Consider the following 24,866-nt stretch of genomic DNA (forward strand, 5'->3'; position numbering starts at 1 on the left):
AGATCAGACATCCTCCAAAATAAAATCCTTTATTACAAACACCGCACATTCTTTAAACATTGTTCGGAAAAATAAAGGCCCCCCCACCCAAAACAGCCAAATGCTACAACGACCTGACACATCACAACTTTCACTGTCACATAACCATTTAAAACAATGTCACATGTGCATTCATAATTTAAAACAAAAGCCTACCATTACAGGCAAAATCATGAAATGTTGCTGGTCAAATATAGAAAAAGGAAAAAAAAAAAAAAATCATAAAACTAATGATTTACAGCTTGAGATTGATGCATCTTATATTTATGCATGTGTGAATGGTTAAAATCACTCAAGGACTGAGCGTCCTGTCACTGCATATTAACAAATTATCAGGTCTTCGCATGCGTCGCTTTGGGTTTAGATCACTTCTCCCGTTTGAGGGCAGTAGTTTGGGGGGAGTTCACAGATTTGAAGTAACTAAAAATAAAAATACACAAACTTCCAAAGAAACATGAAAACACACTATTTTGTGTATTGTCACTATTTCAGTTTAGAGACTGCTATTATTTTTTTTAGCTCAGGTGTTGGTGATAGAAACCAAAAATCGAGAACGACAGAATCAGAACGGATGATGCTCCTTGTTTGGAAATGATGATGCAGGACTGCACACAGGAAGGCAGGTTTATCGATACTGGTAGTTCATACTCGGATCGCCCCGGCCGTAACCTGCTGGTCCACTGTTGTAGGAGGCGGAGCTACCACCGAAATTCTGGTTGGCTCCGCCCTGTGAGCTGTAGTTTGCCTGGTTGCTGTAACCTATGAGAGAGACCAGATCAGAATTAGTTATAAAAACAAAAAAACACAACATTTAAAATAGTTAAAACCCATTCATACCAAGGATGATAGTCGTTCTAAGACCACAGCTATAACGATAATGACAATATCATTGGAATCACTTTCAGAACATTTTTCCCCCTGCTGATTCACGATAAAATCATTGCCAGCCAATAAGAATCCACCCAAGAGCATTTAAAGCAATAAACGATGTATCTGCAGCACACACTAACACCAACCAACGACCACAACATTGGTATGGACGCTAATATAATTGTCATTATAGTTCTTGGTGTGAACGGGCCTTAAGGGAATAGTTCACCAAAAAATGAAAACTCATTTTTGACTCATTCATTCACTCATCCTCAGGCCATGCAAAATTAGTTTCTTCATCAGAACAGATTCGGAGAAATGTAGCATTACATCACTTGTTCATCAGTGGATGCTCTGCAGTGAATTGGTGCCGTCAGAATGGGAGTCCAAACAGCTGATAAACACATCACAATCCACAGCACGCCAAAAAGCTGCATGTTTATAAATAAATTCTTACATTCTTACAAAACACACAGCTTTTCATTTCTCAGCTGTTTGGACTCTCAATCTGACGGCACCCATTCACTGCAGAGGATCCATTGGTGAGCAAGTGACGAATTGCTAAATTTCTCCAAACCTATTCTGATGAAACAAACTCTTCTACATCTTGGACGGCCTGAGGGGGGAGTACATTTTCAGCTAGTCTTAATTTTTGGGTGAACGATTCCTTTAAGACTCTCTAACTTGTAACTCGGACTGTTTTCATCACCTTCATAGCTGTAGTCCTGTCCTCCGGTCACTTGTGAGGGATAAGCAGTGCTGTAGTTGAAGTTTCCACCACCACCACCTCCTCCTCCTCCTCCGCCACCACCACCACCTTGAGCCTGGCCGAAGTTCTTCTTCTGTCCAAAGCCCTGGCCGTACTGACCAAAGGAACCCCCTTGGCCCACTCCGGATCCTTGAGGCTTGGTGTTTTGGTGCATGGGCAGCTTCTTGCCGGCCGGTTTGGGGGTCCCAGTAGGGGACGAGAAGCTGCCATCACTCTGGTAATACGAGCCGAAACCACCCGCCCCTGCAGCACCTCCAGAAGACGCGTTTATGCCTGGACCTGATGATCCAGGACCTGAGGCCACTGGTCCACCATTCGACCCTCCGTTATTATAAAAATCTGAAGAGGAATAATACAGGAAAAGTTAACAGATGGGCATTCAATTCTAACTCAATTCACACTATAGAATGAATGCTTATGCAGAATCAACATATTACTGGCTTTTAAGTAACAAACCTAAAACCTTTTTGCTGTACATTGAAACTTGATACAAAATATACATCAATTCAGGGTAATACTTAACACTACCAAAAATTATTACATTTTTTTGTGGGATACGATATCTTGAAGTCTCAGTTCTCCCATTTAGATGCGAGTTACTAACCCAAGCTTCAATAAAACCACCATCTGCATTTTCTGGCTTTGAAATAGTAAATGTGTCACACTACACTTTTCTGTAAATTCACTACCATTTAAACACATGCTAATGCAAGAGCAGAAATGCAAGTTTTTGTTAAAATGTTTCGCATTTCGCTGCTCTACAAAGTTCAAAAAAGGACCTACGAATTAATCAAGACGTGACCAATAGAAGATCAATATGTCAGGGTTGAATTAAAACAACACAAAGTGGAGTAGACTGCATATTTTTACATGTTAGATGTGTTATACGTTGAAGTTGTTTCTTAAAAAAAAAAAAAAGGTGCTGCATAGTTTGTCACATCATGACCACTGCACTGTCTGAAACAATTCTGCACGCTGAAAATTTAGTGACCTCAACTTAACATCAATTTACTTTTCTAAAACATGTTACGAGTGGTTTCGAAAGCAATTGCAGTAATAATGGATTTGCATATCCGTATATAAAGATTTTTCTGGATTGAATAGAAGAGGCCACAAGCTCATTGCAAAATACTAGAAGAGGAGTGAAAAAGGTTTCAATTGTATTACTAGCTAAAGTTTTCCTGAAACCTATGCAAATCAGTTTCATTTCCAAAAGAATCCCCAAAAAACTAAACTAATACTTCTACTAATAAAAATGTACATAGATATCACAGGTTTGTAAATGAAATCAAATTTATTGCAAAATATGATGTGATTCACAAACATCAAATTTAAAAACAAAAATGCAGCAAATATACCCCATTTGTTCAATAGTTCACAGAATTGATAACATTCTGATATTAAAAATCTGTGCCTACTCCTCACAAACCCAATTTCTCACTATCAATGGCATTGATCGCAATTACAAAAAGAAAAATAAATAAACTTTAAAACGTTAAAGACATGGCAATGTATGGAAGTGACAATTAAAAATCTACCAGGAACATTATTCCAGGAAAAACAACTAAACTGTTGGCAAAAAATGGCTTATACAGTGACTTCAGAGTGAAGATGCAGTCATTATGAAATGTCAGTCCGCTACTTTGTGACCATCCATTAGGCAATCACATTGCTCGACTGCGCTGACCGCGGCACAAATAATACGTCAGAATGTCTTGCTTTTCTTGATTTCCGCAGGCAGAAACTCCCGTTCACATCCACAGTGTTGGTTGATCGTTGGTGCAGGTTTTTTGAGGTGAGATTGAGGGCGAAACATCACAAGGAAACGAGTTCATAATGAGGGTAACCAGTGTTTTTTTCCCCTCTGTCTCTATTTTTCGTTTCACATTTGCGTGCTTATTGAAAACATTGGGCGGTTTATGTCGCAAACTCGTGGTAGCCATAGGAGTCTGAGACAAAGTCACCTAAAGGGTGAGACAGAGCAGAGAAGCACAGAATTAGACGTCTTCTGTGTTTGGCATGCCATGACAAACGTCAACGGGCATGAGTCAAGGATGTCAATCAGTTATCATCAAGGTCAAAGATAGTTTTCTGTGTATGTGTTTTTTTTTCTTTTTAGATTTCTCTGCTCCGGTCACCCTCAAGAAGGTCTTTCCTCAGAAAGTGGCGTTGGCATGTTGGGAACATTTCTCGTTTTTCGCCGAGGAAAGTTTGCGTCCCATGGCACAACAAAGCAGAGAAATGTAAAATCAAAAGGAAAATACAATAGCGCACACTTCCATTAAAGACATCATTAACATGTCCCCTAAACTAGCAGAGTAGCAGTTTAAATAGATCCAGAGCAAAGTGCACAGACTTCTTAACTTGAGATGCAGTCAAAAATAGTAAACAAGGATAATGCTAAAAGATATGAAGTAAAAAAAGAAAAAGAAAAAAAAAAGAGTAGATTCAGTGGCACCAGTGAGAAATAGGAAAATACTCACTGTAGCCAGAGTTGTTATTGCCGCCATATCCATACGTTCCATATCCACCTAAAAGGGGACAAGGATAGAGATAAGAATATTTGTGTGTTCAAATGCAAGTCAACAGGACTTGTGTTTTATTAGACACAACTAGAGGCATAATTCATGTATAAATCATAGCTCAAGGAAGCCATTAATTATAAAAACCACAATATTTAGGGTTGTAAAATTTCACCACTATTTTGATAAACTAAGCCTTTAAATTCATAATTGAGCACAAATATATCTGAAAAGTAACATGTTTCAACCAGTAAAGATACAGTCACTAATTAAATGGTCAAATAGTGAGAATTCATAAATTTGTCAAATATTCATATCAAAGTATATTTTAAAAATACTAGGGCTGTCGCGATTCGTCGATTTTTGTCAAATAGTAGATTTTCACAGACAAGAATCCATAAAACATTAGACTATTTTCCAAGGCTGCATGATATATTTAAACCCATTTAAAAATCATAATTAAGCATAATTGTGAATTCACAAACGTTACAATTTAATAAAATAATTATATGTGATGCAGTTCTAATACAGTCTATGCACTTTAATTATTTATATGCATGTAGGTTACATTCGTGCGTCACACAGCGGCTCCGTTCACAGCAGCTCCAGAGGAACTTTTATCATTTACATGTGTGGAGCGTCTCAAACTCCGTCTCTGCATGTTGTTGTGAGTTTGGGTTTATTAACGTTCATCTGGGAATGCAATGTGCGCCATTTCATCAGATTTGTAAGGTAAATCATTTATAAATCTACACAAACAGGAGAATACGTCACGATTTCAAAATAAAACCTCAAACCCTTACTCTGAATGTGTGGACATCAAAACCTGTAAACTCATTTAATTACAGTGGCTACAGCATTTCTGTCCTAAAGAAATGGCCAAATATTAAAGATTAAGTGGACATTTAAATTAAATGGATCTTGGTCAATATTAAACGAGGATTAGATCAAGCAGTAATGTGTAAAAATATTCACCAGGTCATCGACGCCCCCTGCAGGCCTTTGTTGTAATGCTTAATGTAAATTAGCTCTATTGTTTATAATACTTAATGTATTTTAACAGTTTTGTTCAATAAGATTCAATATGATTTCTTGCTTTTGATACTTTATTTGAACTAATTATTATTGCATCATTGCTATAATATATGTAATTAAGTCATTTTAAAAGCTATTGTTCACGTAATTTTTTTTATGGTAATAAAAATAGATTTATAATCATAGGGCCCTATGAAATCCGTTTTATTTCCAAATTCAGTTTTTTTCTATTTTAATTTTTCTATACTCTCTTTTAATAATCAAAAGCATCTCCAATTAATTGATTTTTTTTTTTCTTAGAAATAACTGCATTTACATTTTTCACCTAAATAAATTCTGGTAAATAATATTTCTGGTAAATACTCCTTTAAAAGGTGTTTTTTGATTATAATTGTATTATTAGTAGACTAGAACACTTGGATGTGTTGTCATTCTTACACTATAATACTGAACTTTGATTTCAGTGATTTGGACCGAGATGGACACTTGCTTCTTGCACTCTGTTGCACTTTACTTATGCTTTAAAAAAGGATTTAATAGAAATTTGGATTTCATTTGGTTTAATAAAATATTCTTAAGTAAAATTGTTGATTTTTTTGTGGGAAATTAATCATTTACATTAATCAAAATAAAAATAGTTGTTAGTGGCAGCCCTAAAAAATACTGCATTCATTTTAATACTATGATTTAACAATGGGAATGCCAAAACTATTTTATATTTTAACAAAAATATTTTATATATAGTACCATTCATTCAATAGGCTTAATTGTGTGAGAATAATTAATGTAAGAGAAAGCTTTGCATTTATGGTCTCAAAGTTATGTACATTCATAACTTCAGGGAATTTTATGCCCCCCCCCATCACTACACACAAATTATTATTATTATTTTTAAATAGTGCTGTCAAATGATTAATCGCATCCAAAATAAAAGTTTGTTTACGTAATATGAGTGTGTACTGTGTATATTTATTATGTATAAATACAAACATGTATAAAGTTAAGAAAAATATATGTTTATATATTAAATATTTTTTTACATATAATATAAATATATAAATGTAAATATTTTAAAAATAATGTATGTCTGTGTATTTATATATTCAAAACAAATAAACAGTACACATACATATGTAAACAAAAACTTGCGATTAATCGTTTGACAGCACTATTTTTTAAACATCAAATACCATACACTTATTTTGCATTTGTTCCAAGTGTAAAGAATTTCAGATTAACAGTTAACCTCAGACAATTTTCCCACCAGAACTGATGTCAGAATCTTCAGTGTCAGCTACAGTTAGCTGTAGTTTTTATCCATATTTAGTGAAAGTTTTTAATTGTTTGATTAAAACATTGCTGGGTCTTTGAGTGCTAAGGTTTGTCTAAAAGCCTAATGCAAACTGATGCTTTCAGACAGCACTATAATTGTACCTTGATTGAATCCTCCACCATTGTTAAATCCCCGGCCTCGGCCCCTGCCACGTCCTCTTCCTCTGCCTCTGGGATTGACCGCCATGTCAGCAGGCGGCCCACTCACCATCCCAAATCCAGCGGGATGCTGAAATTAACAAATCAGTCAATTATGCACAGAATATATAAGTGAAGATCATAATGACTCTGAAAACAGGAAGAGTCGGGCGTACCATTGGAGGCATTTTCTTCTTCTTGTTTGCCTCCGAGTTGGAGCCTTCTGGGAAGAGCTTCTCCAGGGCTGCAAGTGCTGCGTAGGCCTTCGCCACCTTTTTATTAGATCCAGCACCCTGAAACTTCTGTCCGTCAATCTCCACCTGGAGCAAAAAATAGAAAAAAGCAGCAGCTTTTTTTATTTGATCTGTCTAGAATATATAAGATGAATGTAATGAAAATTCGACCATACAAACACGTAATATGAAAAACTAGAACGTGTCTCCAAGTTTGTGTCCTCACCTCCATGACGAAGCGTTTGTCGTGGCTTCCACCAGTCTCAGAGATGAGCTCGTACTTCAGGCCTCTGCGTTTTTCATTGAGCTCCATGACCGGGTTTTTTCCATGTTTGGTTAGGATGGGCCCTTGCTGCCGAGCGCTCTGAGAAAGCAAAAACGGAGGAATAAGCTCTAATAAGACTGAGTAAGGTACATTACTAGAGGACTGGTGTGACTAACTAGTCAAAATTAAACCACAATGAATAGAATTTGCACTTTTCTGCATGTATAACATTACAGTTAAAGTAAGTTACTCAGTGATGCCATACACTACTGTTTAAAAGTTTAGGGTCAGTAAGATGTTTCTGAAAGAAGTCTCTTACGCTCAAGCTCAGCAAGGCTGCATTTATTTGGTCAAAAACACAGTAAAACATTAATATTATTCATAAAATAACAGTTTCTATTGTAATATAATCTAAAATGTAACATTTATGTGATGGCAAAGCTGACTTTTCAGCATCATTACTTCAGTCTTCAATCATTTGCCGTTTAAGAAACATTTCTTATTACTATTAATATCGAAAACAGTTGTGCTGCTTACAATATTTGTGGAAATTGCATCAATGTTCTTTCATGAGTAATAAATATAGAATTTAATTTAAATAGAAATGTTTTGTAACAATTCAAGTCTTTTCTTTCACTTTTGATCAATTTAAAAGTATTAATTAAAAAAAAAAAAATATATATATATATATCTATCTTACTGACCACAAACTGGTGAGACTGAGTGTCCTTGTGATGTAATTTACTTTAAATATTAAATAGTTCACAAAAAAATTAAATAAATACCTTAATATATTGTAATTCATAAATCTTCTTTAGAATTTAATGTAATCATTTTTTATTTGCATCCAAAAAATACCCACAAGTTGCTAATTAATTAATTGTATTGCAATCTGTGATATTACATTTTGGTCTTCATGAGCAACTATTTGGATACATAAAGAACATGTAAATAAACAAAATCAGTACCTCGTCAGTGGGGCTGTCTGTGGTTGGTGCTGGTTCGGGCTCCATTTGGGTCACTGCAGGCAAAGTCTCCTGTGTGGTCACCGGCTCCTCCTGTTTCACCAGTTCAGCTACCTTTTGCTCCAATCCTGTTGGCAGACCCATATCCTGCAAGACCTGGAGAAGGAATAAAAAAAATTCAGTTTCTACTGTTTTAGACTGATCCAGTATTCCAAATAATTGATCACGGTCTCTTACTTTGACAGCTACGTGGAGTTTCGCAGTGCGTTTGGAGGGACCAGAAGCTTCAAAGTTCTTTCCGTCCACCTCTACGGCCATAGTAAACACCGGCACATGGACGGGCCCGGTCTGAGAAATGAGTTTGTACTGCAGACCCGGCTTTAGCTGGTTCAGACGCATTAGGGCATTCATGGCCTGTGGCGGCTCTGCTTTCTCCTCTGGAGCTGAAGGCCAGAAAACAAGGCATGTTTTATGTGCAAAGCTCTGCAGAACTCCACTATAAGCAGATTAAGAACATCTGAACAATATTTACATTTCTTTTGCAATTTCTTCTTCTTCTTGTTTGGATTCTTCTCATCAGTAGCCTCCTCCTCCTCCATGGGGCGTTTCATTGGCGGCACGTAGGTTGTGCTGGGTGGGATTTGAACTATGGAGATGAAAGATGTCTAAAGTCAAGTTTCTTGCTTCAAAATAGATAGATTTGATCCACAAAACATCCATGAAGTAATGAAAAATGTCCACTTTCACTCACTTTTACCTGTGTAGTCAATAGGTGTGTCACTCCTTGGTTTTCTGGGCATTTTTGAAGGAAGCGGGTCCATGCCGAGTACTTTGTGCAGCTGTCCAAAAGCTGAAAGCCTTAAGGCGTGCTGTCAATCAAAAAATGAACACGTCACCCATTACGCTCAAATGAGATCTCAAAGCGATCAAATGCAAAACTGTAATAAAAACAGTAAATTGTGGACAAACCTGAGCACTCTGGGTGATGTCCTCCCGCTGCTGGCGGTCCATGTGACTGATGGCATCTGTTGGCTCCTTTTCGCAAGGGTCACAAATGCCTGAACCATCTGATTCACATTCAAATTAAGAAATTTTAAAAGCATCTTTGTAGTATTCTAGACTTCTCAGGCCTACATAATGCTGCTTGGTCAATATAACAATATAATATACTATAATGTGAACAGTGCACTCAAAAATGGTCTTCATACTGTATTTTGATATACTGACAGGCAGTCATTTTGTAATCTATTTTAGATATGAAGTGTGGAGCTGATTTACCAGCCATTAGGATTCCAGATGCGAGACACTCGAGAACTCTACGGAGAGCTTCTCCTGCTCCCATTGGCCGATTCCCAGTGCCAATCGCCTTCTCGCACAGCAGCTCTAAGGGCTTCAAGAAACAACAGCTACATCAGATAGATGCCAACATCTAAACATTTGCCTATATTATTTTTATCTAAAAAGAATCAACAGGGGGAAAAAAAACAAACAAACATCAATGCTTGTAGAAAAAAATATCACATTAATTCTTAAATTGTAATGAGGTCTCAACATTTGATATGAAAAAATAATTTTAAAACTACTAAGAGCTTACTTTTTCATTGAATATTCAAGTACATTGTAATAAAACAAATTAATCAAAATTAAAATCAGCATGTTTTGAAGACTATATAGTAGGGCTGTTAATCGATACATTTTTAATCTAATTAACTGCATGATGTGCCGATAAACCAATCGCACAACAGCTCTGCTGTGGCTTTTTTTTGGAACTACTTCCATTGTCAAAATTGAGCAAAAACACAAAACTGACAATATTTTGTCTAAAACAATATAAACCTCTTGTTTATTAAGCTTGTGTAACATTTGCAATCACAGATATTAAAGAAAATGTGTGGATGTGCTAAATGTTAATTTTAATGCGTTATTTTATTATAAACACACCAAATTAAAGCATTAAATTGACAAAAATGTGTAAATAGGAAATTTAAATGCAATTCACTTATTGGGTCTACATTTCAATGCAAAAATAAATAAGAAATGTTAAAACTAAAAGATCAATCAGAAGACATGCTACAACAGCTTGTTTTACAATTCTCCCTGCTCTTGAAAAATACAAAACATGATTTTATCATTCAAATTACCACCATTTTAACGTTACATTTAAAACATTTTAAATAAGTTAAAATAAAACTTTTGAAAATACATATCAAAATATTTAAATATATAAATATTTTTAAAAGCGTATCTGGGCAGAAACTACATTTTTACCTCAAACCTCGCATACGTTTTCTTCATGTCAGTTGCAGCGAGATCAAAATGACCAGCGAAGAACCAGCAAGGTGTGGGATTATTTGAATTAGAAGGAAACGGAAAAGTTGTGTGTAAACTGTGTAATGTCAAATTGGCTTACAATAACTGAGTAATCATATTCAATACAGGCACATATGCGTTAGCTTGGAGGCTATTCAAAGCCAGTAAATGTCAAACACTACAACCCGCCGCTGCGGCCCGCGATCCCCTCCATCTATTCCTCTAATGCAGAGTTCACACTGCACGATTTTAGCCCGATTTTTCACTCGCAGACAGGTTTTGATAAATATGCTAAATACAAATGCTAAATGTCTGGAGCTGTCGGCGATTCACAATCACGCTGTGTGCAATGATTTCTGACTGAAAACTACATCACGATGACCTTCAGCCAATGAGAGACAAAGATACAGGGCAGAGGGAAGTTTGGTGAGGAGTTATAGACCATATCAGTATTTTAATATGTACAATTATATCATACAGAAACAAGCACAAACGCTTGACCAGCCGCAACATCAGCATAACAGTTACTGCAAAATTATTATTTACCACTCTTTGCAGAACACAATCCCTGTTCCCTGCATCTCCCTCCTGCATAATCTGTTTTTGTTTTTGTAGCTGGAAATCAGCGCACAGACAATTTTTGGGCTATATTGTTTTAATACTTCCAGTCTCGCTCAAGAACAACGGGCTGACGCACGCAGCTTCTAGCGTTATTTCATTATCACTTCTCGCGTGTGTTTTGGTGTGAAACGTAGTTTGCGGATCAGACAGAGTTGTCGGCGATTCTTCCTATTGTGAAATCGTGCAATGTGAAAGCCCCTGTCGCCGATCCATCGTGCAATGTGAACACAACAGCGACTGAATGCTACCCCAGATAGTCACGCGGTGTGAACACAACAGCGATCCGACGAGTTTGAAAATCGTGCAGTGTGAACTCGACATAAGACCCACTTCGGTGGTGGTGCAGGATTTCCAGGCTCTTTTCGAAACTGTCTGCTTGCTTGTAGTTATCTCTCTGCATGCCTGTGACTTCAGTTCCTGCAGAGCGCGTTTTTTTTTCAAGTGCAGAATCGCCTCTGGTCCCGTCTTTCGCCAGACCACGTTAACATGTTAAATTCACTGAACAGATGCACATGGTCTGAGTAAGTAAAACGAGCATTGTTTTGTTTTTAGACAATATAGCCAACATGAAGTAAATTTTTAAAGGCCGTTTTAATGCTATTCCTTGATAAACTTTCCTATTGTTTTTGACTTGTGTTTTAGTTTGCTAACGTTATATGAAAATGAAGAATTCTGTCAGTCTATTGATTGATTTTCCATTTCTGCATTGCTCCAGCTGATCTGAATAAATAAGCTATGCACTGGTTTATGTTGAGTGTGTGCTCTTCCTTTTTTGGTTTAACGACTGCCTAAAATTAAATGATGATAACGCAAGCATACGGCATAATCGTGACCATTTTTAGCAGAATTCATTGAGGGATTTGACAGTGTGATTCAAAGATTTAGTATTTCAAAGTTTAGGCTGTTATATAGATACGCACAGTTTTTTTTTTCATTTTTTGGGGGTTTCTAGCTTTTAGACTAGTCGGATACAAAACTTCCGTTTAAACGACAGTCAAATTAGTCGTAGCTCACATCCCTTTTGTTGCAATTTAAATATCAGTAACCCCTATATTCTCGGGTTGTTTTGTACACACCCATCCTCGTAGAGGGGCCCAGGTGGGAACACGTGCACAGAGGTCCCTCAGGATACGGATGACAATCACACAGGAGCGTAGTCCATTAGCCCTGGCCTAGAGACAAAAGCAGGAGGGATACAATCCAGCGGTTTATCTCATGGAATCATAATGTGACAACATCAAAGCAATAAACAAAAAGAAAAGGGGTGAGATTTGCCGATACTGAATAATGTGTCGATAAGCATTAGCAATGTAGAAAGGGTGGCAAATGGTTAAGAGTTACAAAAAAAGCAATTACTCAGTTGAGAAGCTACATATATAACAGATATTAAGAGAGCAGATTAAAAACGTCAAGCTCAAGAGAAGAGGAACACAACAGGGCTTGTGTTTATGGCTGGCCTTGTGATTAGCTATTAAATATCAGAACTGAATTGATACAAGCGAGAATGTACTAGAAGATACTAGATATGGATTAAATCTGGGAAATGCAGCTGCTTTTTACAGCATTGCATGACATCAGTGAAAGCATGAATACACTAATATGGTGGAAAAGGTGCAATATTTCTTTTTGGCAAACGAAAGCTGACCTGCATTAAATATCTAACACTTGCAACAATGTTCTGGGTTCAATACAAGTTTTAGAGGCAGCATTTGTGGCATAATGTTAATGCAATAAAAAAAGTCTCATGGTTCAGAAAGTTTGCATTTTGTTTTGTTTTTTAAATAAAAAAAAAAAGCAGTTAAAACAGTAATATTAAGAAATACTACAATTTAAGATGTTTTAATTTATTTTATATAAGATTATAATATGCATATAGTCTACTTCTATATTTCTACTTATTTCCTTATTATCTTATTGTGGAAAATGTGATACATTTTTTCAGGGTCTTTAAAGAATAAAGTGTTCAAATTGAACACCATTTATTTGAAATAGAAATCTTTTGTAACATTATAAATGTATTTACTGTGACTTCTGATCACTTTGTGACCTTGCAGAATAAAAGTGAATAATTAATAACTTTTAAAATATGTTCTAAATGTTTTTTTAAACTGCATTTTCTATAATAAATGTAAGATAAACAACTGTAAAAGTGTTAAAGTTCACATGAATGTTTTAAATGCCATGTTTCCTACTAGCCAGCCAAATAATCCCTTTCTAGTTTCTTTCCACATCTCATTCAAAAGCTACAGGGTTTACTAGCTTTACACCAAAAGTGTTGAGATGCTAGATATAACTATACTTTTGAAAAGTTGTGTATTTTAATGTTTGTTTCCTGTCTGTATTCCATTATAGCAATACAAAGTGTCAAAATTAATTGTGGCAATCAATATTATGCCAAAAAAAGCTGATGACTGAAGTTAAATTGCACTGAAGTCAGAGCATTCCTATAAAGGACAATTCAAATGATATTGGGAAAAAATATTCTCCAGCGAAGTGTCAAATGGTATGGCGGGCTGTAGAAATATTGCACCTGCCATTTGCACTGAAATATTTGAATTTTAAATCAAGGCGTTCAAATGTTAAACTGGACTGTAAAAGCGGCAGTTGATACTGGCAATAACGTCTCAAAAAGGTAATAAACAGTTTATCGATGCGACAATACATTTAGTTAAATTAGCCAGGCAGTGGTCAGACAGCATTGACAAAGATGTCCTTGGCAACGCAATTCAAAACCATCCAGCAAGAATATGACATTCTACCGGAGGCAAATACACTCCCACAAATAAAATCTACACAGAAAAACACATCCACACAAACAACTGAATAAATAATACAGCATGAAATAAGGTTAACACAGAAACAAAAATAAGAAAATAAAAAAACTCAACTACTAGAAGACAAATAAAGACAAGATGCAAACCTGGAACCACTTGGCGTGGCGGAGGGACGCCAAGGCAGTCAGGCATTTCTGCCTGTCCAGTACATCCGGGGGATCGTTGACTGATAGCGTTTCTATTGGCAGGTGGAATAAGAAGACAAGGTACAGTTTGACCAAGGGGTTTTTCTGTCTCACGGCCGGGGGGGAGGAGGCAGATAACCCCTACCAAAGGCAGTGGAGGGGAGAGGAGGGGGAACCCCCCCAAACCAGAGCAACCCTTCCTGTGCTAGTACACAACAGCAGGACAGAAATCTACAAGTGGCCGGAGCATCTGGCTCTGTTCCAAACCCAAGTGAGGCTACACTCAACAATAAAACCCATAAATCTAGTCGTTTCCTACTTTACATTATTAACACACATATATTGGACTTGACATTGAATGAGCATTTTTATTATATTAAAATTAAAATTGCTTTACTACATTAGAACATTTTTTAATTAGCAGCATGCTCGAATTTCCTGTGAAAACCTAACCGTACCTCTCAAATTAGAAAACATTATTATAAGATAACCGTTGTGAATCGGGCTGAAGTAAGGTGATAGTTTTGAACACTGGCTGGTTATGTACTTTCTCAAATATTGATTTCTGATAATTTTTAACCAAAAAAAAAAAAAAAAAGTTACAAACTGCAGCTTTATATTGTATTAAATTTTAAACTAAAAACATGTACATAAACGTTCATGGTTCATTCCAATGTGTGCATGTAAAAAAAATATAAAGCACACAGAAATATTGAGTAAAACAGTATTTTTTAAATAAACAGAACCATTTTAATGATACTTTTGAATTAACTGATCAAAAGATTTATGTAAACTACCACTTTACATGAAAGTACACCATTTTAGATCAAATTTAGGCCCAAAACCATCATAATGCTTGGTTGGTTGGTGTTTCAGTGCCATGCCAGATTCCTTGGCAATTTTCATGGCAAGTCACAAGTTGAAATATTATAAGAGTCATTTAAAAGCCTATATATAGTTTGCTTTACATAAACTAAAACGGATTAAGGGTTTACTGTTAAAAATTTCTATGAAAGTGTTTTAATAACGCTTTGGATAAAAGCATCTGCCAAAATGCATAAATGTAATTTATGGTTAATGCATTCTGGACTAACTATGGAAGACACGTGAGGATTTCGTCAACAATTTTCTGCCACTGTCTTCACCTATGATGCCTCAAGGTGGCGTCTAGGTAGGCAGCTCACTATGATTTGGAACAGAGCCCTTGTGGCTGTATTTTGTGGCATGAAGGTGTACAGTGAGTGAATGTCAAAGGGAGGTTCTTCTATGGCTTGTGTATCAGTGAGAACCGAGTGCATTTGTGCATTCATGTGACATGGGGGAACCCCTCCCCCTCACCCCCTTGTTTTTTTTTCTGGGTGCACTGCCTTGCCCCTTCCGAGACAGAGAGCGTCCAGTTGGTCAAAGGTCCAGCGTCCCTAAAATTGACAAACTAGAAGGCTTGACAGAGAGAATCAGATTTTGAACCACAGGCAGCAGTAGTCAGATACACAAGAGGTATGATCAAAACGAGTCCACACTGCAGCAAAACTGATGGCTCGTGATGGTCTAAGGCAGGCGTCACTAACCGAGGGGTCACAGATAGGGCTAGGCTTTGACTTTGGCCTCAAGTTTGCTCTCGATTGACCCTTCGCTAAGCCCCGTCACCCTTTGGTTACTGTTCCATTGCTCATACAAGTTTTGCAGGAACCATCCAGATATTTGTGCTAAGTGTTATTTTTTAATAAGATGTGCTTAAGTAGTGGTAAAACTTAATTTCATATTTTTATATTAATTGGATTAAATTGTGAAAATGCAAAGTATCATAATCTGCCATTTTCTTCAGTAGAAGTTTAGAGTAAAATGACTAAAAACAGCAAAGGGAGCAGCTTTATTTAAAAACAACTGTAAGATAGCAATGTCATACAATTATTAACATGTAATCCACTATAATCTTTAAAATGGTAAAGATTTAGTAGCAACATTTTACCATATTTCAGTTTAAAAACTTACACAGACCAAAGACCAGAAGTTTGTCTGATAAAATGAAGAATGGCAAAAGCTGGCAAGATTGCAAAAATGGGGTTTAGCCAAAGGTCAATTGTTTTATCTTACCGAAAAAGTTTTATTTTGGTGTTTTCCCTATAAAACACTCTAGCCCTGAAAAAGCTCTTTACTAAACTAAAAAAGGTTGCCCACAATTCTCTAAACTAAAGATCCATTGAGTTACTGTGACCATATATTATCACTCTGGGTCTAATATTTTATTTACACTGTATCCTAATGTCTAGCATTATCTATAACCCTCCTGCCCTCCGTCCAGCCTCTTTGAGAAAGGCTCTGTCAACAAGTTCCGGCAAACAAACCAGAACTCGACAATACTTCTGCTTCTCATTTTTGCTGCAATGCAAACCGTTCCCTTTCTTCTCCATTATACGAACACATGCAAACAACAAGGTTTGTGATTTTGTTTCTTAATTCTCAGTAAGCCTTCAGTAAACTCTCCTTTTAAATACTTCAAAGCGAACTGGGTCTTATTTAAAGCTTTACCCATCACTTATGTTACTGTATATTGGGCCATCAACACTCTAACATCACGCTGCATGGAACTGTGAGACTTCAGGTGACAGTAAACATAACAATCTGTGTTACATGACTAGTCTGTACACAATATCCCCAAGCTCCATTGAAGGCCCAATAAACAATATCCCTGCCTGAGTCCATCCCATCTGCATTTGCTGTCTCTGGGGTTGTAGGGTGGTTAGAGTAACCATAAGGCACGTGATTTCAAACCTACCTCCGGCGGCCTGCTTCTCAGCCTCCTCCCTCACGAGAGGTGACGTCAGGTGAATGGTGAGGGTCAGCGGTGGCTCCTTGGAGTTCTTGATGACAATGGTGGCATCACGGATGCACTGTTTAACGTCATATTTTTCTTCTGTGATGAGCTGTTGGTAAAATCATTGAGGTTCACGCATGTTTATTATTCTGCCTTTGTAAACCATGTTTAAAATTAGAGATGCAGACATACCTTAAGCTGCACAGCGAGGTTCTCGGAAACTTTCTTTAACAGGGTGATGGTGGGTTTGTCTTTGCACAACAGCACAAGCTCCAGGTCAAGATCTCCCTTCAGAAGGAGACCTTTAGCTACCAGCCCCACACGCATGACTCCTCGCAGGGACCGCGTGAGATGCTCCATTAACTTTGGTTCACTGGAGAACAAAATATGAGGGTCAGTTACATGAGAGATACTAACTCACTCCAGTAACTAATCATGCAGACACAGTAAAATTAAACGGTGAACAGACAAGATGCAATTAAAAATTCTCACGTCTCTTTCTCGGCATCTCCATCAGACTCTAAGGAATTCACTTTGGCATTTCCTTTCTCCTGCTCGTCCAGCCAATCAGAGACAGCCTTGAGGGCGCGTTCGGTGTGGGACACCATGTTCTGCACCCCTTCCAGCTCCTCCTGGGTGGGATAGATGCCAGAGTGTTTGGCCATCACATGGCGGTCATCGTTCACAAAGATGCGCATGGAGCGATGACGAATAGGAGGCGGCTTCACAGAAAAAAAGAGAAAAAAAACATTAATACACGACAACTTAAAACCAAAAGGTTGTGCACATATACTACTGTATGGGCTGGGTTCAGTAAGATTTTTATCTTACGGAATGAATACCTCTACTGAACAAGGACGCATTAAATTGATCAAAAGTGGTAAATACATGTATGTTACAATATATTTCTATTCTAAATAAAGAGTTCTTTTGAACATTTTATCAAAGACTTCTGAAGAAACATGTAAAAGTGGAGAAAAAGTAACTGTTTAACACTGATAATATTAATAAATGTTTCTTGAGCAGCAAATCAGCGTATTAGTCTGATTTCTGAAGGATCATGTGACACTGAAGACTGGAGTAATGATGCTGAAAATTCATCTTAGCATCATAGGTACAAATGACATTTTAAAATATATAACATTATTTATTGCAATATTTAAACCACTGACCTTACTGTATTTTCATTAAATAAATGCAGCTTTGGTGAGCATAAGAGACTTCTTTCAAAAACACCTAAAGTCATACTGATCAAGTCTTTAAACACTAGCGCATTTGCACCCTTTTCTCTTTATATTAATAAACAAGCTTCAAGTAAACAAAAACATCCAAATTTCCTGTTTGTTTGCAAACAAGCTGGACATCATTTCCCTAATCAGTGTGGCTGCTCTTCTGTAATTACTGGCATATTAGTATAATTTATTAATACTATATGGTACATAATTAGCACTTGTAAGTAGATTTAACGCAGTTTAAGAAATTAGGGCTGCACGATAAATCGCATGTGATTCGTAGAGCCGTAGATCACTGACAAGCTACGCAATATCGTGTTCATTATCGAAGGCGATTCTTGTGCGATTATGAACGCGATATTGCGTAGCTTGTCAGTGATCTACGGCTCTGTGTATTAAATGCTGCTCCATCTGAAAGCACGTGATGGAGATTTACTACTAATCACAGAACCGGCTTTACTGACGAGATGCGCATGACAATCACATGCGATTTATCGTGCAGCCCTAGAAGAAATCAGACTGCTGAAGCATTTAAGTATGTATACTTTACCATAATGGATACAAAGTGGTTCTTCAGTTTGGCAGTGTTGGTCTAAATGTGGAAGAGGAATGCTGCTCCAATTGGTCTGTAATGAAAAACAATCAAGTTTCCATAATCAGTCAAAACCTATAAAGCAGCAAAAACATAATTCTTTCAAAGCTGTTTTAAAGACGGTGTCAGTCAAAATGTAGTACAATGTATTAGAGGTCGACCGATTCATCGGCAAAAATCCATGCCGATAGTTTTCCGGTTTGCAACCGTTGCTGGAGTGGCTGAGAAGGGTCCGCTGGCATTATACAGTACGAGAGCGGCCTCTAGAGGTGGAAATCACTGACAGCACGTGTTGTTTATTTTGACACGTGACACTGCGCGCTGCACAGAGCGGGAAACTCCAGACGCGCATTTAAATACAGCCGACAGAAAAGCCTGCCGCGGAACAGAGCGCCATTCACAGTTTTCTATTAAATTACATTATATTTGTCCCAAATCGTTGTGAATGTACATAATGACTTCACCCTAGGCTATGAATTATGTATTGTGCATTTTTCAGCAAAACATTTGTCTTTCTGTGGCTCTAATAAAGTCTGTATGCTTCATGTAGAGAGCTGTAATACAGATCGCGCTCTCTCTTCCGCTTGCTGTTTTTTTAAACACCGAACTTCAAACTCATTTATGCCACATTGTTCATTCTTGAAGCAAACTTATGTCCGTTTGGTGATTAAATAAATTGTTTTAGACCGCCACTTGATTTGAACGCAAAGCGTCTGGTGTGTTTGTGATACCTCTGAGTTCTCCTAGACGCAGCGCTGCGCTTTTGCCCGATGTGTGACTAACTTTTTTTTTTTTTTTGATTAGATAATTATCAAGTGTTAAAAAATAGAAGCAAATAAAGTGTGAGAGTACACATACAATATCCATATGTATGTAATTTTAATGCTATGGCCTTGTGTAGATATTTAAAGATGGCCATCTTTAAGCATGACTGTTGAAATTAAATGGTAACACTTAACAATAAGAGTCCATTCATAACATAAATGAAAACTGTAGAAGTATTGTTCCTTGTTAGAGTTTGTTCATTTCAACATTCACTATTAGCTACTAATAGGCTACATTTTTACTTTTAAAGTTTCTTCTTTTAACATTAGCAAACTATGAAATAACTTTAATGATCAACATAGTAAATAATATTAATATTTTTAGTCATTTACAAAGTATGGTTCAGTACTGTTGCTGCTTTTTTTTTTTTTTTAAAATAGTAAAGCACTAGCTCTTTCAGTATCCATTTTGAAAACTATCAGTTGATTAATCAGTATCGGCCAGTGTGGTCCAACCTAGCTATCGGTATAATCCACTATCGGTCGACCTCTACAATGTATAGTTATGGCTCTAGGGTAAACGTACCTATTAAGCTCACCAAAATCTACATTGAGACATTTTTAGTGCACAAGATATTGGTTTCGGTACAAAAAGTTGTTAAAATAAAATAAATAAATATTAAATATTAATACACTACACGATTTTCCCCCCGATTTTCCACAGATTTACAGTCTGGAGAAGCTGATGCTAGATGCCAAAGATCAGAGCCAGTCTGTAGATTTGAGTCGACAGAATCCATAGAAAATCAATTAACTTAACTTAAAGTGGCAACCATCAGTTGATATTTAAAGTCTGTGTATGCAGTATTTACAGACGTTCAATGTGGAAGAGCTTAAAGAGAGCACACTGAGCTTAATGGGAGCAGCAACAATTTTTAATACATTTCATGTAATATTTATTAAAATGACAGGACTTTGCTAAATAAATAGTCTTGGTCATGTATTAAGTTGATGCATATTTTAATATGAACTACTATTATTAACAATATCTATGAAATTATACTTTTTCTTACCGATGTCACACTGAAGCTGTGTGATTTATTGTATTGAACCCTTTAAGCTCACCTCAAAATAATGAAATCTTTGTAAAACGACAGACCAGCAATAAACTGTCAATTTATAATATTATGGACATAAAAGTACAAGCCAGTAATGCCTGTGAAGTAATATATTAGCGTAGCACACAATCTTATACAGCTAGTCAGCTAACTGTGTTCTGTAGCATCTGCGCTGTGGTGCTAAAACTATCTTTTGGATCTAATGTAATTATTTCCCACATCCAAGCTCCAGGTTATAATGTTCAGACCTTTGCATATTAATCTCTTAATTTTACAATAAGTAGTGAAACTTACCCAAAATAAAGGCTTAAACATCTAAAAAATGCACATTTAAGGGGCTCCTCTTTTGGTCTAAAGTTTTTAAGGCCCTTTCGCACCGCAGGAACCTTTTCATAGTACCCGAACTAATTGTGGAACTACCCACTTTTTGGCGTGTTCGCACCGTGGGAACTAGGAACTGTTTTAGTTGCCGGAACTCCGTTTGGAGGAACTAATTAGGTCCTACTTCAGATCAGGGTTTAAAACGGTTCCATAGGAACTATCGTGACGTAAGCGTACGCTGATTGGCTAAACGCGTACGAAAACCCGCCCTCACTCTCCATGATTTAAAACGCTGTGTAAACACATACTGTGTAAACATCGCATCAACTTAATATTTCGCAAGAATGGAGAACAGTGATAGATGGACGGACGCTTCAGTGCAGGCACTTTTGAACATTTTGAACTCCTTTCCGATCCTTCAATCGCTTGACGTATACGTCGACATCCCAAGTCCATTGTGAACCCCGCAAGACACAACAAAAACACAGCTCCGATCACAGCATCCTCCATCCTCCTGTTGTTAACGTTGTTGAACGCCACGCACACCGGCTTACGTCACTTCCTAGTACCCACTGTCGGTGTGAACGCAACCCTTTAAATGGTACTGGGAAATAGTTCATGCAAAATCGTCTCAGTACTTTAGTACTGTACTTTTAGTTCTGGAACTAAAGTGGTGCGAAAGGGGCTTTAGACAGCTTTCAAAATGGCCGCCAGACCGTGTGAACACATGGAGACTCATATCTCAGCGTGCAATGATCTGATTGACTTGAAATTACAGGAGGTATATAGTAACAAACATATAAATTGATTAAGACATCAAGTAGGAAAATTAAATTTTCATTTTTATAATCTGATCTCAAAAATGGAAGAGTGCTTAATGGGTACGTTTACCCTATTTATTCATTCAGCTGACACAAATACAAGTTTCTTGATAAAAAAAATAAATCACTGTCACTGTATTTAACAATAACTTAAGCCAAAAAAGGATTTGAAGTAAAAACCCAGCAATTTTGATTTAGCTTCAGATTCCACACAAATCAAGGCCTAATCCATATAATCCTTCTACATGCACCCTGGGAAATGTTCACAGATCACAGGAGCATCACATATTCGGATCTCCATGGAAACAGTGACTCATTAAGACCCATATCATCATCCAGGCATATGAGATGCAGCACAAGCAGCTCAGAACACATGAAACCTCCTTTATGCTAACCCGTTTAGATTGAAAACCCATTTTATTTACAGACTGAAATTTTAAACACATAACCGACATGATTTTTGAATTTTTCTGAACCCTGAAACTCATTTCCAGCTACTGTCTCCATGCTTGTTGCATAAGTGCTAAATCAGTTGTTCTCACCTCTTTATCTGGGCGAAACGTGTTTTTCATTTATAGCAAACTGCCAGGAAATGTTTGCTGACCTCAAAATTCACAAGGGAACCGTCTCACGTCTGCTCTACAGCTGTGAGCCACATCTTTTATTCAATTACTATTGTTATAAAAAGCTACAAACATCACAACTATACTGGCCCGAGGCAAAAATAATGAAAAGAAATTCAACTAACGGTATGAAAATTTCTTATCATGATTATAGTGACAAAAATTATCACGGTTATCAGTATTATCACGGTATTGTTAAAATGTGCTGGAGATAAATAATTCTAGATAACATAAGCTTGTTTTTCATCAACCGGTCAAAATATACAGCAGGGCATACAAATTCGGTCAGTTTTTGGCCAGACAGAAACTGCACACAGCCTCAATGTAAATATAGCCGAGTCTCTGTAGGTGGCGCTTATTGAAAAGCTGAATTACAGCTGTTTCCCGTAAACTCCGTAGTACTGCGATTGAGAACACTTCCTTTAGGTATTACATGGAGCAAAGATGACCAAAAAATAAATAAATAACAAAAAAAAAATGCCATTGAATCATTTCTGAAGACAGTTATAACCTTCAGAGGTACATTCATATAATTAATTCATTCAGATATTCATTTGTATAATTCCCTTCGGACTCTTTTAAAACCTCCCAGCTTTTCCGCCCCAGTTTCACTCAAAACGAAACTCTGCGCGCTGTGCACAGGTGAGGCTGTTACTTAAAACTGTGCTTTATGCTGGACAGTATTTATTTATCATGAGTTGTTCAAATCCCGGTAATCGAATACGGTTTTGATGATAATTAAAATATGAAACGGTAATACTAACCGTGGGGAATTTTATCACGATTTATCGTCAAACCAGTAATCATTACATCCCTACTCAACTGGAATAAAATAAAAGCAGCAGGAGTTGGGCCAGACAGGCTGTATTGTATTAAATCAGATTTTTTAAAAATCTTTTATATGCCACAGACCCTTAGTGTTAAAAGCTAGCAATGTATTTTCATATATAAAGAGCCAATTTATATTGTTAAAAATGTATGTGTAAAATAATCTCATTATATTATATAACGTTCTTCTATGCATTATAAAACACTACACCATTTGTACATTTTAGTCATTTTTTATTATTTCCTTTAATCATCTTTTATACTGAGATTAACTCATTTTTAAAAACGTTTTTTTACACCTAACAAAAATACATAATGCATTTAATAGTAATAATAAATCTTGGTTTTGTCACTGGTGGGACTGTACTCCTCAAATATTATCATTAAGCATAAGTACCTTAAGATTGATGCAAATACACTTTAGAGAAACAAAATTGTGTAATTATTCAACTTAAATGATCTTTTTCACTGTGAAACTAATATATCACTGCGTTATATAATTTGTTCTCATTTAACAAGCAGGACACGCACTTGTTGACGCCGAACCCGCCCCTGTATCTCCAAAATCTAAAACAGATGAGTAAAATAAAAATAACAACGTACCTCTTGCATAATGAACATACAAGCAGACGTGATATTGTACCTCAAGTAACACAATGCGGGAAGTAAACAAGGGAAACGCAGTACACATCACAGCTGTGCGGCCATTTTATCGCAGCCAAACAATGGGGACAGTCTGCGCAAACATCTACCTTCATTAATACAACATTTGGTCCTTAAAATTACATTCATCGTGATCTAATTAGGTTTGTACACGTAAATCTGGCTAATTGTGCCCCCAAAAATACTTTCTGACCAAGATACGCATTTGGTTTTAAGACACGGCCAGAGACACCGAAAGAGATAAAATGGTCGTGACCCTGCCCCAAAACAACTAAAAAGCTGTGTCGGAGTGTTGATTTAACTATACAATGAGACAGAAAAGAAGACTATTAAGCTTATTTATTATAAATGTAAGAGAAAAATCATCAAGCAATGCTCAATTCTCGCTGTTTTTGTGAAACGCATAAGGAGCTAGCGTGCTAATCGCTAGCCATAGCCGTTTGCCATCGAAAAAAATACATTTCTGCTGCATTTAAATGTTGAAACGACACATTTATGATAAATTAAAATGTATTCATTCGACATGTTTGCACCTCAAAACATTTTAAACCACATAATGTTCAAGAATTTTACGTTTTTTCATCCACTCACCAGCGCAGCGACAAGATGTGTCCTTCCACTGTTCTGCCGCTGTAGAGAATCAGCGTGCGCTAAGCTGGAACAGTGACACGTGATCTCAGCGGACCAATAGGATCGTTCGATGGCGAGTCAGCGACAGACAGGAGTGAATGGAGAGGGCGTGGCTTTGTCATTCAGACTGGCGACTGCAAAATCGAACATTTTTCTTTCTTTCTTTCCTTCCTTCCTTCTTTCTTTCTTTCTTTCTTTCTCTCTTTCTCTCTCTCTTTCGCTTGAAAAGGAAGGCGTCAGCTGAGAAAATCAGTCAAATTGTGTATGCATCAAAATAATGCAAAGTGCAATGTAAATTGAGACACTGTATTTAAATAAGACAAATGAATGACTATTATATAGGTTTTTTTTTCTGTCAGAATGGTCCATTCATAGCGGTAGGACACGGGCTCGGTCGTTTG

The 24,866-nt window shown here is 36.8% G+C and overlaps 2 protein-coding genes across 6 annotated transcripts in view; one reads left to right on the forward strand and one right to left on the reverse strand.

Moving 5' to 3' along the window:
• The window catches only part of LOC131536018 (N-acetylmuramoyl-L-alanine amidase-like), a 184,573-nt gene that overhangs the window by 18,960 nt on the left and 140,747 nt on the right, over window positions 1–24,866 (forward strand). The gene's annotated exons all lie outside the window — the stretch shown is intronic.
• ilf3b (interleukin enhancer binding factor 3b) lies at window positions 11–24,554 on the reverse strand. Of its 5 annotated transcripts, none has more exons than XM_058768617.1 (19): window positions 24,427–24,554; window positions 18,656–18,731; window positions 17,366–17,595; window positions 17,066–17,246; window positions 16,835–16,982; window positions 14,020–14,111; window positions 12,176–12,271; window positions 9,445–9,558; window positions 9,138–9,230; window positions 8,920–9,037; window positions 8,701–8,814; window positions 8,406–8,611; window positions 8,172–8,324; window positions 7,165–7,302; window positions 6,882–7,025; window positions 6,670–6,796; window positions 4,162–4,209; window positions 1,619–2,017; window positions 11–798 (listed from the first exon to the last, which is right to left on the reverse strand). In XM_058768617.1, the coding sequence occupies exons 2-19, from the start codon at window positions 18,656–18,658 to the stop codon at window positions 665–667; spliced, it is 2,538 nt and encodes an 845-aa protein (XP_058624600.1). In that variant the 5' UTR covers window positions 18,659–18,731; window positions 24,427–24,554; the 3' UTR covers window positions 11–664. The 5 variants fall into 5 exon arrangements, with proteins under 5 accessions (XP_058624600.1, XP_058624599.1, XP_058624601.1 ...); XM_058768616.1 differs by having other exon boundaries at window positions 9,138–9,235; window positions 9,447–9,558; window positions 24,427–24,553; XM_058768618.1 differs by having other exon boundaries at window positions 8,926–9,037; window positions 9,138–9,235; window positions 9,447–9,558; window positions 24,427–24,552.

This window comes from Onychostoma macrolepis, chromosome 03, assembly GCF_012432095.1.
Source record: "Onychostoma macrolepis isolate SWU-2019 chromosome 03, ASM1243209v1, whole genome shotgun sequence".
Taxonomy (NCBI): Eukaryota; Metazoa; Chordata; class Actinopteri; order Cypriniformes; family Cyprinidae; genus Onychostoma; species Onychostoma macrolepis.

What these genes read in the sequence shown, in the direction of transcription:
- ilf3b (XM_058768616.1), bottom strand. An exon ending in TGAGAAGCAGGCCGCCGGAG is followed by an intron (nt 14,112 to 16,834) that starts GTAGGTTTGAAA and finishes ACCTGCCAATAG; the next exon opens with AAACGCTATCAGTCAACGAT. An exon ending in ATCTGGAATCCTAATGGCTG is followed by an intron (nt 9,236 to 9,446) that starts GTAAATCAGCTC and finishes AATGTGAATCAG; the next exon opens with ATGGTTCAGGCATTTGTGAC.